The sequence below is a fragment of the Triticum urartu genome, chromosome 1, assembly GCF_003073215.2.
Source record: "Triticum urartu cultivar G1812 chromosome 1, Tu2.1, whole genome shotgun sequence".
NCBI lineage: Eukaryota > Viridiplantae > Streptophyta > Magnoliopsida > Poales > Poaceae > Triticum > Triticum urartu.
Genome location: NC_053022.1, coordinates 547,157,317 through 547,174,842, shown reverse-complemented (window position 1 = coordinate 547,174,842; position 17,526 = coordinate 547,157,317). Strand labels below are relative to the sequence as shown.

Here is a 17,526-nt window from a genome sequence, read left to right as displayed (position 1 = left end):
GCGTGTGCTTTTGGTCAACAAGGGTCGAGGCTGTCAGCTTCATCCTCATGTTTCACCTCCGACGGCACGGCAGTACGCACTCTTCTTCCGCAAGCGTGCAGCGCAGTGCCTCCGGTGAAGCGCTCCACGGCCATAGAAAAGAAAATGTTACAAGTACGTCTAACTTTTTTTTTTCTTTTTGGCGAAACAAGTAGAGTACTACGTCTAATTCTATCCAATTTCTACTAGCAAATGAAGCACGTCTAACTAGAGTAGAGTTGCACCACTCAGCACACATTTTTATATACTCCTACTAGTAGATATTATACACTGAAGCAGACACCCACACACACACACGGTCGCCGCGGCCGCACAGCGGATGATGCACACGTTTTCCTACCCATGTCCCCACCGCGAGCGAGCGAGCAAGAGCGAATAGGCAGGCTACGCGCACCCCCCGACGGACCCAACCCAACCCGACCCGGCCCGAGGAAAGGGGAGCAGAATAAAGAGCCGCCGGCCCGGTCGGCCACCACCACCACTCCCACTCTGCTTCTTTATCACGCCCCACCTCCCCTTCCCTCTCCGAGGCCAGCAAACAAAAAGAGCTCCTTTCCTCCTCTCCTCCCCCTTCCCTTCCTCCTCGCCCTTCACCTGCCTCCTTCCCTCCCAATGCCGCCGCCCAATCTCCAAGCGCGCGACTACATCGGCCTCGGCCCCGCCGCGCCCTCCGCCTCCTCCTGCTCCTCCTCCGCCTCGGGCGACGCCGGCCCGCACCTCGCCCTCCGCCTCGGCCTGCCCGGCCGCGACCACCCGGAGGCCGCCGTCGACGCCGCGCTCACGCTAGGGCCGGCTCCAGCTACTGCTCCCGTCCCTCACAGGGGCGGCGCCAAGCGCGGGTTCGCCGACTCGCTCGACCGCTCCCCTGCCGCTGCTGCCGGGGCTGCCGGGGAGGAAGACAAGCACAAGGGCGAAGCCGCCGCCGCCGGAGCCGGAGCTCCTCCAGCCGCCAAGTAAGTTTTCTTTTACTATTTTGAGCTCCAGCTTGAGCTTGGCTCCTTTGTTGCTGCGGTTTTAGCTAGCTCGTTGGATATGTGCATCTGCTACATTTCATTTCGGCAGTTTGGTTTAATTTTGGATTGCTTCATAAGCAGCAGCAGCAGCAGTGTCCAATAATAGTGACACCTCGCTTGATTTGCTTGCCGAAATGTCAGTGCAAGATTTAAGCAACCAGCACGAGAGGATGTTCCCTGCTAAAACTGGCCACTCAACAGGTTTCTGTTATCCTGTGACCAGCCGGGTTTGTTGCTTATCTTAATTTGGTCCGATCTGGTCTGGCACTCAGTGTTATGCACTATGTATGTATGGCGCAAGTAATAGTGATGCTTCTCTTATTTTCGTGCTCAAGTGACCGGTTTTAAAAACCTACTACTCTGAATCTGAAAGTACCCGGGCTATTACATTCTAACCTAAGAAGACCGACCCTCGTTTACGCCTAAGGAGGAATTACCACCAAAGTGAGCCAAGTGACTTGTGAGTTAAACGCATAATAGCACGTCCCCTGCTAAAACTGTCACTTAACCGGGCTCTGTAAGCCTGTAACCACCCGGGCGTTGCTTATCTTAAAATAACTGAGTTGTACGTGTTTGATAAGGGGAAGGGGGGAGTGCCCAATGATCCGAATGTTGGTTGCATGTTTAAAAGTTAAACCATGTGTTTCGGTTGATGTTTTGTTTGATCTGGTCTAATACCAAGTGTTATGCACTCTGTAGGGCACAAGTTGTTGGATGGCCGCCTGTTCGGAGCTACCGTAAGAACACGCTAGCCGCCAATGCCACAAAGACCAAGGCCGAGAACGAAGGTAGAAGCGAGGCAGGGTGCTGCTATGTCAAGGTCAGCATGGATGGAGCCCCGTACCTAAGGAAAGTCGATCTTAAGACTTACTCCAGCTATGACAACCTTTCCCTGGAGCTGGAGAAGATGTTCAGCTGCTTCATCACTGGTGGGTGTTGCTCTTTTCATTTAATCCATCTCCTTTCTTGTTTCTTCTAGATGCAAGTTACTATTATTAAGTAGGTTAATCTCTAGCCTGAGCAAATAGGAGGGTAGGAATGACATTTCCAGATGGATTTTCTGGTTGCTGAAGATCTTGAGAAGATAAAAGATGCATGAATACTTGCGAATCCCACTAGCTGAACTATGGTTTCCAAGCCTAGTCAATGACCAGTAACTAGTTACTAACTAGGTTAACTTAACATCATTTTCAGAAGGGAGAATTTTGTTTTTTAGAGAAGTAGATTGCAAATTGAGTGCTATAGACTGGTCTTCCCTAAATGACAGGAACTAACACAAAAGCAAAGCAGTAGCATATGCCATTAACCACATTCCTTACGTATTAGGAGCAAAGGAAGCAAATTTTGGTAACCTGGGTTCAGTTAACTCTGAAGATATGCAATGTTTACAGTATTTTTCATTCTGCCTCAATAAGTATCATTTCTAGCCTTACTTCTGGAACTTTTCTTTTTGACTGTGAACTGTAGGGCAACTAAAGCTGTTTTCTCTTTCTCTGAATTAGATGTATGTTTCCAGGAAGCATATTAATATTTAAAGTTGTGGCATTACAGGCAAAAGTAGTTCCTGCAAAACTTCGACGAGAGACAGGCTCACTGATGGTTCTAGGGCTGATGCTCTTCAGGACCAAGAGTATGTACTTACCTATGAAGACAAGGATGCTGACTGGATGCTTGTTGGTGATCTTCCTTGGGAGTAAGTTACTGAATTTTTAGTTTGTGAGATCTATGCACCTTAACATGCTTTTATGATGGCTTATTGTTGTACTCTGCTCTTACATGCACCTTAACTTAGTATGCTTTTATGATGTCTTATTGTGGTATTCTTCTCTCACATGCGGTATTTTTGCCCACTTGGACATCAGTATTGCTTTTGCTGTTGTCTGTTTAAGTCACTTTGGTAGAACTTTAGAGATCTAAGATAGTAGTCATGAACTTGATATTATTTATGTAACTTATGTAGGACTTTGGAGATCTTGATAGTAGAGTCATGAACTTGATAGAACTTTCAACATGGTAGCCTAGACTTCTACCATAAGTGGTTTACCCTTTACACTGGCCTTTCGGAGATGACATCTGGAGGTAGCCAAAAATTTGCAAAACAAACTCTGCACTCATGAAATTTCGAGATGCCCCCATGAGCAAAATTTGCTATTTGGGTAATCAAGTCTTCCTAATTCTCCCTGAAGCTTCGCTTACCCTTCTTTTCTTTTAGAAAATGGAAGATATATTGCCTCCGGCCTCTGTGTCATGGATGGACACTGCCCTTCTGTGAATCAGTGTTCCTAGTAGACAGGCTTATTTTCCTAGCATTATTGACATTAACAGTACATATTGATTTTGTGAAAAAACATCTTTTGGGAATTGAGGTATCCATTTATTAAAAGATAATACACAATGTATATACACTGTTTTGGCCTTTTACTCCCTCACCTTTATCTGTGTATCTTTCTGTATGCTATTTAATTATTTCCTTATGCACAGCCTATGCCGTATAAATTGTTTGAATGAGTGGTCATGCATTATTTAGCTATTCATGTATGCTTACTATCATTCAATCATTTGCAGCTTGTTTACCACTACTTGTCGGAAACTGAGAATCATGAGAGGCTCTGATGCTGCTGGAATGGGTATGTATGTTCACACACATACTATCATGTCTCTTATATTTCTCCATTTTTGCTTTTGAAGATTTTGTTAGATTTTTTTTTTACTTCCATGTGAAATTTGTGGCTCCATTCTTTGTCATGGTTTTAGTATATCTTTAGTTTCATGGTGTGCTGGTATTCCTGATTACTAAACCAGTCCTTATCGTGGACTCGTGGTGATTTCACGTGAAAGAAAAGGCTCTAAAATATCATTTTGAACAGACTTACAATCTGACCATGATGTTGTTCTTAAAAAGATATATCCGGCAGAAAAAACACTGATCTTTAATCATATGTGGAATCCTATGAAATACTAGTTATAATTTGTATCTGGTAATTTATAGTACACTTCTTGACCAACATAAAGTAGTACCTGTATGCAATGTTCATTTTAATAGATCACTTCACTTGTGATGGGCTGGAATCGGACCAGCCACATATCAGCCAGAAGCTTAAAACCGAGTTAAGGCAAAAATCTGGATATACTGCAGAGGTTCATGGTTTAATTTGTCAAATCATGGATCAAGTCCCTTGATAAGTTAGATCTGGATAGCTTAAAAACTAAATTCGTTTGCCACTTCTGTTCTTTTCGAAGAGGAGGATCACCCCCGGCCTCTGCATCAATCGATGCACACTGTCATCGTTCGCCATTTCTGTGAACTGAAATAAAAGTGCCTTGAGGCATCATCCTCCATATCATACAATTAGAGGGTACCGACTAGGCGACTACTCTCTAGTTCTCTCTTTTAGCCGCCGTATCTTTTTGTTCCCGTCTGCATATCGTTCGACAGTTATCTGTTTTATTATCGATCTGATCTGAAGTGTATATACCATCTACTTGCAGCCCCAAGATAGCTGGAACCGACCGGCCAGAACAAACAGGAGGCGTCCGTCCGTCCTGGTCTCTCCTCCTCCTGAAGTCTTCTGTCTGAATCACGCAAGTGTGGAATTTTGAGTTAATGCTGCAAGGCGCCGCTGAAGGGTGCGAAGGTTGTCTCAACTCTCTTAAAGTGTCTGCGCTGCTGCTAGTTTATCTGTCTACGTGTGTAGTGGAATATGTGCGTCCTACTGTAAAACAATCCGTTTTTGGCCTCGCCGTTGTAGATGGTCCCTTTTGGTTCATGAAAGATCGCCGCCTGTATGATGATGCTTTCGCCTATGCTCTTACATATATATTTGAAGTCAAGTCGTATTTTATGAAAATTGGCGCAAATGGATCCATCTTGTGCTGTGCACGGAAGCAAATCTAATTTAGTTACCGTGAGAAGTTACTATGATAATATTCCTCGAGCATTTTTGGCTCTACTGGCTGCTAGAGCCAAACAGTATTAACCTCCAAAGCGTGTGGCAAAAGAATAGGTGTGCTTGGATACGAATATGTTTGGTTGATTATCCTGTTCTTCTTCAGCAAGAGAAGGACCCAAAGCTGCGTTATAGTATATCTGTGTACTTGACGGGCTCACCAGAAAAGAAAGACGGAGACTAAAAAATCCTGGAAAAATCATTCATCAGAAGAAAAAGTACTAGAAAATGTTACAAAAGACAGAGACATCTAGCTATTGATTTGGTTGATCCCTCAATCAAACGACAAACAACCACCATCGGATCTTCTTTTGACCTAACAACCCCGACAAATCAAATCTTCTCAGCGCCACCTCCTTCCCTACCGTACGCCGCCCCGGTTCCTCTCCTAACCTAACCTAACCTAACACCAAGATATGGCCGCTGCGCCCTTGCGCCACTGCCTCCACAACGTCCCACCAGCCTCACGGCCTTGCTCCAATCTTGATATTCCATGGAGGCAACGGGGAGGGAGAGGCAATAATCTAGGCTCCAGCCTTCTCTGCTAGGCGGCTCCCAGGGCAGCGGTTGCAGCGACCGGCAGATGTTGGATTCCGTCGGATCCTCAAGTCGCCCGTAAGTATAGCACTGCAAGCGAATTTCTACCCCCTCCGTCGAAAACCCGTAATTTCCAACTGACATCAAATTAACGCCAAACTACGCAAATAACCAGTTTATGCACCGGCACAAATTTCCATGTTCTTTTGCCACATGGAAAGGCAAAAAAATGTGCCTGCAAGGAGAAAACATATGGACAACAAGGAAATGTCAATTTGTGGCTAGAGTATTGATGGACTTTCTTGGTCCTCAAATTTTGTTCACCGATGTTTATTTAGATTAAACTAGCCCCTTTTGTTCCATTGCAAATCGTATTGAATTGTTGTGCCTTATTGTACACTGATATGTTACCTTCTTGCCGTGTATACAGAGGCTGAGAGAATGAGTACGATATGGAGATGGGGTGAGGGACGGACGGGCAAGAGAACAGATCGAGAGGAGCCAGCCGCCAGAGGAGGCGGCTCAAGGTCTGTTTGGTGATGTTTCCGTAGAGGTGTAACTGACAGCATTTTCGGTGTTTCTGACACTGAACAATTCCATGTGTATTTCATCATTACTGCTCCAACAAACTGATTGACTTCCCATGTCTAATTACAGTACTACCAAATTGACCTGTTTTCTTCCTTAGGTTCTGCATATGCCAAAACAGGGGTAGGCAGCTTATTTTGCACAGGGTGGTTAAGGGCTCAAGGCAAAGTGTCTTTTAGTTGCTGGCACACTTTTATACAGATATTTTTCGATATTTTAGTACTGTATTCAACGAAGACTTGATCAAAATGATAATGAGACAACATACGCAGGCCTTTTGTCGCTTTGATGCTACGATCCTGCAGCTTCAGATAGGGCTGATATTGCTGTTTAATTATATAGGTTGCACCAATGGTAGTGATTGTTTCAGAACAAGAAAGAATTCTAGGATGAGCACCTTTATACATTCCTTATTACTATGGCCAATACATTACATGTCTTTTGTGGTTTTACAAACTTGTACAGAATGATTTCTACATCATACATTGCGCCACTCCAAGAAAAGACTCCCTTGCTGTGCCGATTTAACGACTCAAGAGTTGTTTGACTAAACTGCATATACCATTTATGGAAATTGTTATGCCCAGTTCGATGCTCTGCCTCATTATTCTTTTACTTTCTAATTCTTTACATTTTGTTGCAGAATAACATATTGGATGACAAATTTCTTTAGCATCTCCATCTGACTTCAAGAAAGTGCTTATTGAAACCTGAAACATATAGAAGTAACCAACCGAGATTATGCCAACTTCTTTTAAGTGGAAGATCTGTATAGCTTCTATTGAGGGTGCGTGTCAGATAAATCATTGCACAAAGCATCAAGGTACAGATTAGACTACCTTCTGTACAAATATCAACCACTTTTCCATTTTATTTTTCAGGCTGACATTATGGCTGCAAGATTTATCTCCCTTGGAGTATTGAACTTAAAAACATGATAATGACATGTTCTTGTAACGTCACGATGATGACATGTTAGTGATAGAGTACTGCTTAAATGTCCCACGACATCTTCATGTCTCACTGATTAATATTTACAATTACATAATTTTATATTGATAGGATAACAAAGTAGAACTTCTCTCAAATCGTAGTATACATCAAAATATTTGGTGATGAAAAACAGAATATTCAGAGATAAGGAAGAGATACGTGTAGCTTTACATGTAATTTCTCGCTTCACCTACTTTTCAATCAAGCTGGTGCAACTACTACTCATAGCTGTCCTGACAATTGACTGAGTTTCTGTATGTGTGACGAGGGGTTGATATTGTGGCCTCTTGCGTTCTGATGATTACCAGGTTCAAAAAGAACAAAGGATATTGACACACTACTCGTGGTAGAGTTTGATATCGTGATCTCTTGCGGTATGAAAATTATTTGGTTTGAAGATATCATAAGATACACTCCTGGGAGGGTTTCATAAAGACGGGCATGTGTACTTCCAAATTTAGCTAGATCAATTTTCATTATCTTCTACTGTGCCCTGTGTTCTATGCTTGTAAGTTTCTTGCAGAATTTGATTTTAGGTTCATGTATTTTGAACGTACCATGATGAAGATAATCAAACAACACGCTTTTTTCAACTCAAATTATGGATTAACTTTGATATATGACAGAAAGTAGTATTTTGGTTCCCTTCCGAAATAATGAATTCAGAGGCGTTAAAATCTTAAAGTACTTACTCTACAATTGAGTCGATAAAAGGCTTCACTTTCAGGCCATTGTTAGAAATCATCCCAATTTACATTGATGAAGGTCAACCCTCTATTTTTAGTACATTGAAATCTATACCTACTAATAAAGCAAGGTGTGTTTCGCCAATTTTCATCCATTCACAGCCAAAAATATTTTTTTTTGTCCGAGGTGGTACTAAATTATTATGCGTTCGTCTGCTAGAAAAAAAGTTTTTTCCAGAATTTCGTATGTGGGCCACAGTGCGAAGCCAACCCACTTATTTTTCTGCCCACACAACTGGGAAAATTCTATTTTCCGTACAAGGCGATAAATAGTCTGAGCTTCGCATAGGACAACCAATAATGGACTTGCCCATTTTTCTTTTTTTTCTGTGTTTTACTTCTATTTTCATTCTCCTCCCCCTATCTCTTTTTTCCCGTCCAAGTTTATTTTTCTTATAGAATTTATTTCACAAATTCAAAAGTCTCAAAAAATATTCAGAATTTCAACAAAAATCAAGTTATAGAAAATATTCAGAGTCTCAATAAAAAATATCAAATTATAGAAAATGTTCAGAATTCCAATTTTTTTGCTATTTCGAAAAATATTCGAAACTTGAAAAAGTTTCCCATTTTTTCAAAAACTTCTATTGTTTTTCAAAATTGTTCAAGATTTCAGAAAAGAAAATGGCATTTTAGAAAATGCTACAAATTCGAAAAATATTCTTGTTTTAGTGAAATTTTCATAATTCAAAATAATGTTGAAAGATACACATTTTCCAAAAATGTTATGAATTTTCAACACATGGTCTCATTCTAAAAACTGTTCATGTTTTTATAAAAAAAGTTGGTGTTTTCAAAAAATGTTTGTGAATTTTAAAAGATGTTCCTGTTTCAATTTTTTTTTCTGAAAGTGTGCATAATTTTAAAAAAACTGTTCAGGATTTTAAAAATGGTTCATGTTTCCTATAATATTCAGAAACTTCATACCTTAACATTCCCTCGATCGAAAGGAAAAATAGATTGAATAATTCATGGGCTTTGTCTGGCGTACGAACGTAACAAAACTCTTAAATGCCCTCGATCCATGAATGGAAAAATAGCGGATTGATTACTTCACACCCGGCGAAACTGAGGCTAAATGTTTTTTTTCACGTGCACACACGGTTTTGCTTGCACATATAATTCTCACTAACTTTAAATGCACACTATTTTTTCTCCGTTGTAACGTACGAGCATATGTGCTAGTATTTCCAAATAAGGATTATATTCCTCACTTTATGGTGAAATAGTTGCATCGGTAGTATGCCACTTATTTTTGTAAAATTCATTCGTCCTATCTCAAGATCCCATTCTACACATTGATGTTAGCATCTGCCCTACGTTGCCATGTCATTCGCTTCTTGTCCTAATGTTTTGCCCTCTCTTCACCAAGCACGCCTGGCCCCTCATGGAGCCCGACTTCGTCCAACTGGCCGGTGATTTCTTTCATCACCATGCGGACCTCTTTGGATTCAACCGGTCCTTCATCGTGCTTCTCCCTTAGTCTGATTTCCCTACGTTGGCGAAGAACTTCAGACACATCTCTCTTCGAAACTAAGCCTTGACCTAGTGACTCCAAACTCCTCTTTGGTTCATCCAGAACATATGAGGTTTCTCAAAGGGAGGTGCATATCTGAAAATTTCATCTTTGCGGCTGAGTTGGTTCAATGCTGCTAGAAGTGCGCTACTTGCACTAGCAACGCAACCAAAAGTCCGAATTGATGAAAAGGGCTAGTCAATCCACATATACACTTCAACAATTGGATCTTAGACCACATCACATCTAGCCGCTCCGCCATCATCCTCAATGTCATCCCGGCAAGTGGATCTCATGCAAACATGTGGTTCAGTAGGGTGACCCCTTGTCACCATTCCTCTCTGTAGCAACCCGACCTGGTAAGGATCGAAGTCTCCGTGCTTACCGTGCTAGTCCCTGGATTGACTTGCTAGCACGCACAATACTCTGTGAAATAACAGAAATAACACACATCTCTTTATTACATCGACAGTTTAGGGGCAATAAAATTTATTACGAGGATATAGCATAAGGCCAAATAAACCAAATATTGTGGAAGCATAGAAGTAAATGAGTCCATCAACTCCATGGGCAAAAGCTGAGTGTAGAACATCGACCTAGAGCACCTTAATCCTCTTTGGATATATCTGCAACGTGATAAGTTACAACCTTATAGGTCGGTACATTGAATGTACTGGTAAGTCACGTCATAAGAGTATTATAATCCTACTTGTACATGCAATTTGGTTGGTGGAAAGCTCTAAGTTAAATTTTGCATAAAGCTAATTTTTTCCTAGTACAAAAGATATTATTCTACCACTACAAAATAGCAAAATAGCATATGATTGAGATGGTACCCCCATCACAATCTATTCCCAAAGTTTAATTAAACCCAAATGATTAAGTTAAGGGTGATGAGATATCCCGGCATTTCCACTACTAGACGCTCAAGATGTCCATAACCGGGGACACGACTAATCGATTAGGTTGACACTCTACAAAGGTTGCGCACTTTTCCCCACAAGACTCGACCACCTCCATGATCGAAAGATCGAGACATATTCTTTCGAAAGTATTCCCCCTTACCCATGAATAGGTCGGTGCACATACATATTCTACATCAGCTAGCGTATCCCGGAAGGGGTCACACTATCTACTCAACTAAGCCAGAGCCTATAATGGCTTATGGCTGCACACGTAAATTTCTAGACATGAAAACACGTTTGATCCCTTTGATCCTGAGCGGATGGACCACTAGTGTGCACTCACATGGATTCCCCATGAATGCTCACACTGCACTTCGCCACCATTCAAACCAATTCCGCCCAGGTGGTTCATTAATTATCTTAGGTCCTGTTTACTACACCGTCACTCATACTTTATCATGAATCACTCCCCAATCCACGTCTACATTTCCGAAGCAATATGATATACAACGGTGGCGACAATGTTGTAAGGTTCAGACCTACCTCAATGAAATATTGGGTATAAAGCATAGCCATCCGACATCAATTTCTATCATGCAATCCTACTACAGAGGACTAAGTGCATATAAAAACATGATCAAGATGTAAACTTGCCTTGGTACTGCTGATTTAACTCTAGAGAATGATAGTACACGGCTTCGCACTTCAGACAATCTATCGTCAAAGTAAAAAAACATACATAAGCAATCGCATTAAAAAAACATACATAAGCAATCATTTCCGAGAATCAAAATAACATGCAAACATGCAAAGACTCGGAAAATCCAAATGAAAATTCAACACACTTAACTTGAATGAAAATTTCTAAGTGCAAAAACAACATGTGACATATGGTTCGGAATGTGATGTGAACTAAAGTGCATACAAGGCATATTAGTAAAACTATCATGGACACATCCTAATTGTGTAAAATAATTGTGACAATGGTCCAAGTTATAGGATTTGGCTACGGTGACAAAATGCAAAAAGAATCAATTAAAACGGGGCTAAGGTTTAGGAGATATGGCAGAACCCATCTTTACAAACTTTTGATAATTTCAAAATGCAAAAAGAATCAATTCAAACGGGGCTAAGGTTTAGGAGATATGGCAGAACCCATCTTACAAACTTGAAATTATCAAAAGTTTGTAAAGATGGGTTCTGCCATATCTCCTAAACCTTAGTCCCGTTTGAATTGATTCTTTTTGCATTTTGTCACCGTAGCCAAATCCTATAACTTGGACCATTGTCACAATTTTTTCACACAATTAGGATCTGTCCATGATAGTTTTACTACTATGCCTTGTGTGCACTTTAGTTCACATCACATTTCGAACCATATGTCACATGTTGCTTTTGCACTTAGAAATTTTCTTGCAAGTTAAGTGTGTTGGATTTTCATTTGGATTTTCCGAGTCTTTGCATGTTGCATGTTATTTTGATTCTCGAAAATGATTGCTTATGTATGTTTATTTACTTTGACAATAGATTGTCCGGAGTGCGAAGACGAGTACTATCATTCTCTAGAGTTGAACCAGTAGTACCAAGCAAGTTTACATCTTGATCATGTTTTCATTACCTATGTTTTTGGGGTTTTTATCACTTATGCCATCGTTTGTGTCCCACTACTCAGTTTTGCCACTAGGAATTTCAACTGCTCAAAAATGCCATCGCTTTGTTAGACACATGCTCAAAAATGCCACTGGGCATCATTATTGTGATCTCAAATCTCTTTTGCCATGTCATAATGACATAAATATCTATGGACCAACATGTCAGCTCTCCCTCTATCTCACTACAATAAAGTGTGGGGTCCACTTGATCCCAACAGCATTCTTATTTTCCTGTAAAATTATTCGCTTGGTTACTCCTGACAAGTGGGGCCACACTTATCATTGTGAGATAAAGAGAACTGACATGTGGGTCCAGGTTTATTTTTGTCATATAACATGGTCAATGGGTTTGACGTGAAAATAACAACGTCTAATGGCTTTTTGAGCAAACATCTAATGAAACAATGGCATTTTTGAGATATCTAATGGAATTTTTGAGCAAGCATCTCACGGTTCGATGGCATTTTTGAGTATGTGTAACTTCTAATGACAAAACTGAGTAGTGAGACACAACTAGTGGCATAAATGATTAAAAAACCCATGTTTTTATATGCACTTAGTCCTTTGCGGTAGGATTGCATGATAGGAATTTATGCCGGATGGCTATGCTTTACACCCAGTAGTTCATTGAGGTAGGTCTGAACCTTACAACATTGTCGTCACCGTTGTATATCATATTGCTTTGGTAATGTAGATGTGGATTGGGGAGTTATTCATGATAAAGTATGAGTGACAGTGTAGTAAACATGACCTAAGATAATTAATGAACCACCTGGGTGGAATTGGTTTGAATGGTGGCGAAGTACGTGGGAGCATTCATGGGGAATCCATGGGAGTGCACACTAGTGGTCCGTCCGCTCAGGATCAAAGGGATCAAACGTGTTTTCATGTGTAGAAGCTTACGTGTGCAACCACAAGCCATTATGGGCTCTGGCTTAGTTGAGTAGATAGTGACCTCTTCCGGGATAGGCTAGCTGATGTAGAATATGTAGGTGTAGCGGCCTATTCGTGGGTGAAGGGGGAATACTTTCGAAAGACTATGTCTCGATCTTTCAATCATGGAGGTGGTCGAGTCTTGCGGGGAAAAGTGTGCAACCTCTATAGAGTGTTAACGTAATTGATTAGCTGTGTCCCTGGTTATGGACATCTTGAGCATCTAGTAGTGCAAATGCCGGGAGATCTCATCATCCTTAACTTAATCATTTGGGTTTAATTAAACTTTTGGGAATAGATTGTGATGGGGGTACCATCTCAGTCATATGCAATTTTGTAGTGGTAGAATAATATCTTTTGTACTAGGGAAAAACTAGCTTTATGCAAAATTAAACTTAGAGTTTTCCACCAGCCAAATTGCATATACATATAGTTTCATTATACTCTTATGATGTAACTTACCAGTACATTAAATGTACTGACCTATATGGTTGCAACTTATCACGTTGCAAATAAATCCGACGAGGATTAATGTGCGATAGGTTGATGTTCTACACCCAGCTTTTGCTCGTGGAGTTGATGGACTCATTTACTTCTATGCTTATGCAGTATTTGGTTTATTTGGCCTTATGCCATATCCTTGTAATAAATTGTATTGCTCCTAGACTATAGATGTAATAAAAAGATGTGTGCATGTTATTTCTGTTATTTCATCGAGTACTGTGTGTGCTAGCAAGTCGATCCAGAGACTAGCACGGTAAGCACAGAGACTTCAATCCTTACCAGGTTGGGTCACTACACTCTTCATCCTGGTCGTTGACATTCTTCAGCGTCTTGTGATGGCCATTGGTGCCAACGAAAGGCTCCAACACCCCTCATGCCCATCCTTCCCTATCCCGTGCTCCAGTATGCTGATGACATGATGTCCCTTTTGCGGGATTACACACTCAAGTTATTAGGCTCAAGGCTTTGCTTTACTCCTTCGCTCAAAGCGTTAGCCTGGCACTGAACTTCGATAAATGTATGTTTCTGCATATAAATGTGCAACATCCCATCTGCCTTGATCGGCAAGAGATGGACCGGAACTCATATAGGTACCAGAGCAAGCATGCGCTGGGAGGGGTGGTGAAGAAAGCCTCGCATAGCTACCCAAAAACTGCCAGATCTAAGATTGACCTGGGGTCAGGTTATGCATAACATCTCATACACATCCAAAATCGCAAACATGAAGCCAAAAATGGGGAAGCCAAGCCCGCAGAGGACGTGCTTGTTGGGAAACATAGTGGAAAACCAAAAAAAATCACACTACGAGTACCCAGGAACAATATGAAGATGCATATGGGTTTGGATCAACGATCGTTACCGACTCCAGGAGTCTAGCGAAAGTAGACGAGTCGGTGTAGATTGTACTTGGAGTCCCTCAAATATCGATGAAGATCCCATGAACCGCCCTCGAACGGAAGACCAAAAGCATGACCTCTCTACTTGGTTGCAAGCGTACGGTCTTCACGATCCGGCAGCGCTTCGCTGTCCAGAGCTAATCATCGCCAGAGAATTAGAGGGAGGAGATTAAAACCACATGGGGCTTCTAATTATGAGGATTAGAGGTGGCTAGGGCTAACTCTAATTAGTCAACTAGGAACAATAAGAACTAGAACTAGATCAACTAGAGAAGGCTCCAAAACTTATGTTCACTATTGGGCACCAAACCACCACTATATATAGGTTAGAGGGGAGAACGAGGGCTGCCACCCTCCTTGGGGCATCCAACCAATGGGAGGAGGAGTTGGACTCCTCCCCCACTCCTATTCGGCCTCCTTCCTTAGGGAAGGGGCGCCTCTCCCCACTTGGGCCCTTGTGGCCCAAGTTGCTTTCCACCTATTGGTCTTTTAAGGCCCGTTGATATTTAAATTAAATATAAAATGTTTACTTCTAGACTATTATATATATGTATGTATATAATTTAACATCCCAAAAACATTTTCCAACTATATATAATTAATCGGTAATACCCGGTATTACCTGATATTCATCTAAACCCTTCCGGTGACCCTGAAACGCTTTCGGAACCTCTTGAAACTATTCTGGATATTAATGAAACAATTCCAAAAATATATTCTCATTACTCTCGTACCACTAACACTCAGTAGATCGTGATTACCTTAAGCTTGTGACCCCATAGGTTCGGTAAATCATAGACATGAACGAAACCCCTTCGTTTAATGACCGATAGCGGAACCGTGGGCATCCATATTGGTCCCTATGATTACACGAATGATATCCGAGTGAACTTTTGGTTTTCATGTGATGTTCCCTTTACTTCGGGATACTTTACAAAATCCGGTGTGCATCGGTATCCCCCTGAGTCATCACCATGCTCACTATAACTCTCGTTATCGGTTTTGTTCTTCTTTCTCGTTAACGTGTTCCCGCATCCCCGTGACGTAGTCACCCGTGTCTGGCCAGTCGTTGATGGATGACATCACACCGAGAGGGCCCTAAGAATATCTCTCCATCACCAGAGGAGAAAATCCCACTCTCGAGCTATCTAATCACTTGCCAAACTTTGTAGTGAGCCTGAAAGTTGTCGTTATGATCACCTTGTTACAGATGACGTTTGAGCAACCTCAAAGCCCACCGTCTGGTAGGAAGTGACCGAGACACTCTCATGATCTGAGGAACTAAAACACATGCTAACGCTCTGTGTTATAATAGATGATTTCAAACGATATAATCACAAAGTATAACAGACATGTATTGGGTCGATTCAATATGACCGTTCTTCTAACGTCATACCCTCAATGTTGTTTTAGGACTATCGTTACACTTAACGATATCCTAAGATCCAGAAAACGTGATCACCAACAACACTTGAGCCAGTCTTAGAGGCGAGACTGGGAACCTATTGTTTACCGTTTATCATTTCACACGTGCATATGAGTTTTTCACTGAATCGCATATTTCAGGATCGTAGGAGTTATAAGATGAAATATAAACTCTTAATTATGAATAATAGAAATATATAATACAATATTATTGCCTATAGGGCATATTTCCAATAGTGCTTGACCAGAAATACCGTTTGATACTGGGATGAATGGGGAACCGTGAGCCCCTCCACCAAAAAGATAGGGTAATTTTGTGTAAGAATCTTAGAGCGAACAAGATTGTCTAGTCGTTCCTGCGAAACCAAAGATTCTGGCCATTGCAGTGCATCGGAGTTCCACATAAGCCCAAAATTGAGCGGCTAGCGGGTTCTTTCCCTTCCCGCTCTGACCTAGCGACCGTATTCTTCTTTGGGGCCATCCATAAAGTGCACCTACCTCACAAGAGCAATGTGGGAGGAGAAGGATGCCTAGAGGCTAAGAAAACAAAAGGGACATATACTGCCTTCACCACAGTTAGAAGAGAAACTTCATAGGCAAGACGAGACCATCTGGGGAGACGAAAAGGATCGACCATTAAAGGATCCGAAGGGGCATCATGGCCCGTAATTCACTGGAGGAAACATAATGTTTAGGAGGAGGGTCATTAAGCGACTTAACTACAAATAGTGATGGAGGGGGGGGGACTTGTCGGCGACGAGCCGATTTTGGGCCCCACCTTGTAGTCTCGAGGCCCAATCGAGTCAAGGAGACTTTTTTTTTTCTGGTTTCACCAGTGGTCCTAGGCCCAAAAGATAGGTGACTAAACTAACAGCCTCCAGGGATCGTCAGAAAATGAAAAAACCAAGACATGTCGAGTCAGGAGATCATGGAAGAGGCAGGTGAGGCCACAAGACATAAACATTGAATTTATTCATACCAATCTTAATCTCAATTGTAGGCTCAATAATATCTTCTTGTTTAGCAAGTAGCTTACCGAATAGCTTCTTTCTTTCATCGTCCAACTCATGTACCATAGCGGCAACATAATCAACAATGACATTATATGCTTCATCATTTGATACTTCAGGTAGTGGGTGTTTCATTACTATCATCTTTACGAAGTCTGCAATTGTATATGTATACTCTAGCACATGGCTCTTATCAAGCTCTTCTACGTTTTCTTCGCTACTTCTCATCATCTTGACATCCTCAAACGTGTTAGGCTCGAATCAAAGTTTGACTCTGCAATTTTAGCAACGAGTGCCTCCATGCCATTTGTTCTTCCATCTAAAGCCTGCACATCGTTAGTGAGTCCAACAATTTTACCGGTCAATTGACCAAGTAAGCTATCATGATTCTTTAGGCTATATTTAAGGGATTTCTATTTTCATGCCCCTGGTTGCTTAATTCTGCTCAGTTTTTCCCCACCCAACAAACATCTCTCACTTTCCTCTCCTCTACTCGGCCCACACTCAACAATGCCCGAAACGGAGCCTTGTCATCGGGTCAAACTAGTTGATTGTTATCTGGCTCAGATACTGACGTGTGGGATCCCCAGGGCCCACCTGTCCGTGTCTGGTTTATTGGGAAAAAGTGTAGCATCTACTGCCGCCCGTGGGAGTCGAACTCGAGAACCACCGTTGAATATGCATCATACGAGCCATCTAAGCTGTGTGCGTGTGTGCTTGGCAGAGCCTCGGCCTTTTGATCTGGCATTGTCTACGTGACAGAAGGGCCCACGATTTAGCGACCCAGGAAAGATAGATTGTGGTGGTGTCAAATAAAGAGAT

The 17,526-nt window shown here is 41.7% G+C and overlaps 1 protein-coding gene across 1 annotated transcript; it reads left to right on the top strand.

Moving 5' to 3' along the window:
* Positions 1-513: 513 nt before the first annotated feature.
* LOC125528750 (auxin-responsive protein IAA19-like) lies at positions 514-4,900 on the top strand. Its single transcript, XM_048693193.1, has 5 exons — positions 514-992; positions 1,752-1,981; positions 2,604-2,745; positions 3,618-3,679; positions 4,542-4,900. The coding sequence occupies exons 1-5, from the start codon at positions 652-654 to the stop codon at positions 4,550-4,552; spliced, it is 786 nt and encodes a 261-aa protein (XP_048549150.1). The 5' UTR covers positions 514-651; the 3' UTR covers positions 4,553-4,900.
* The last annotated feature ends 12,626 nt before the right edge of the window (positions 4,901-17,526 follow it).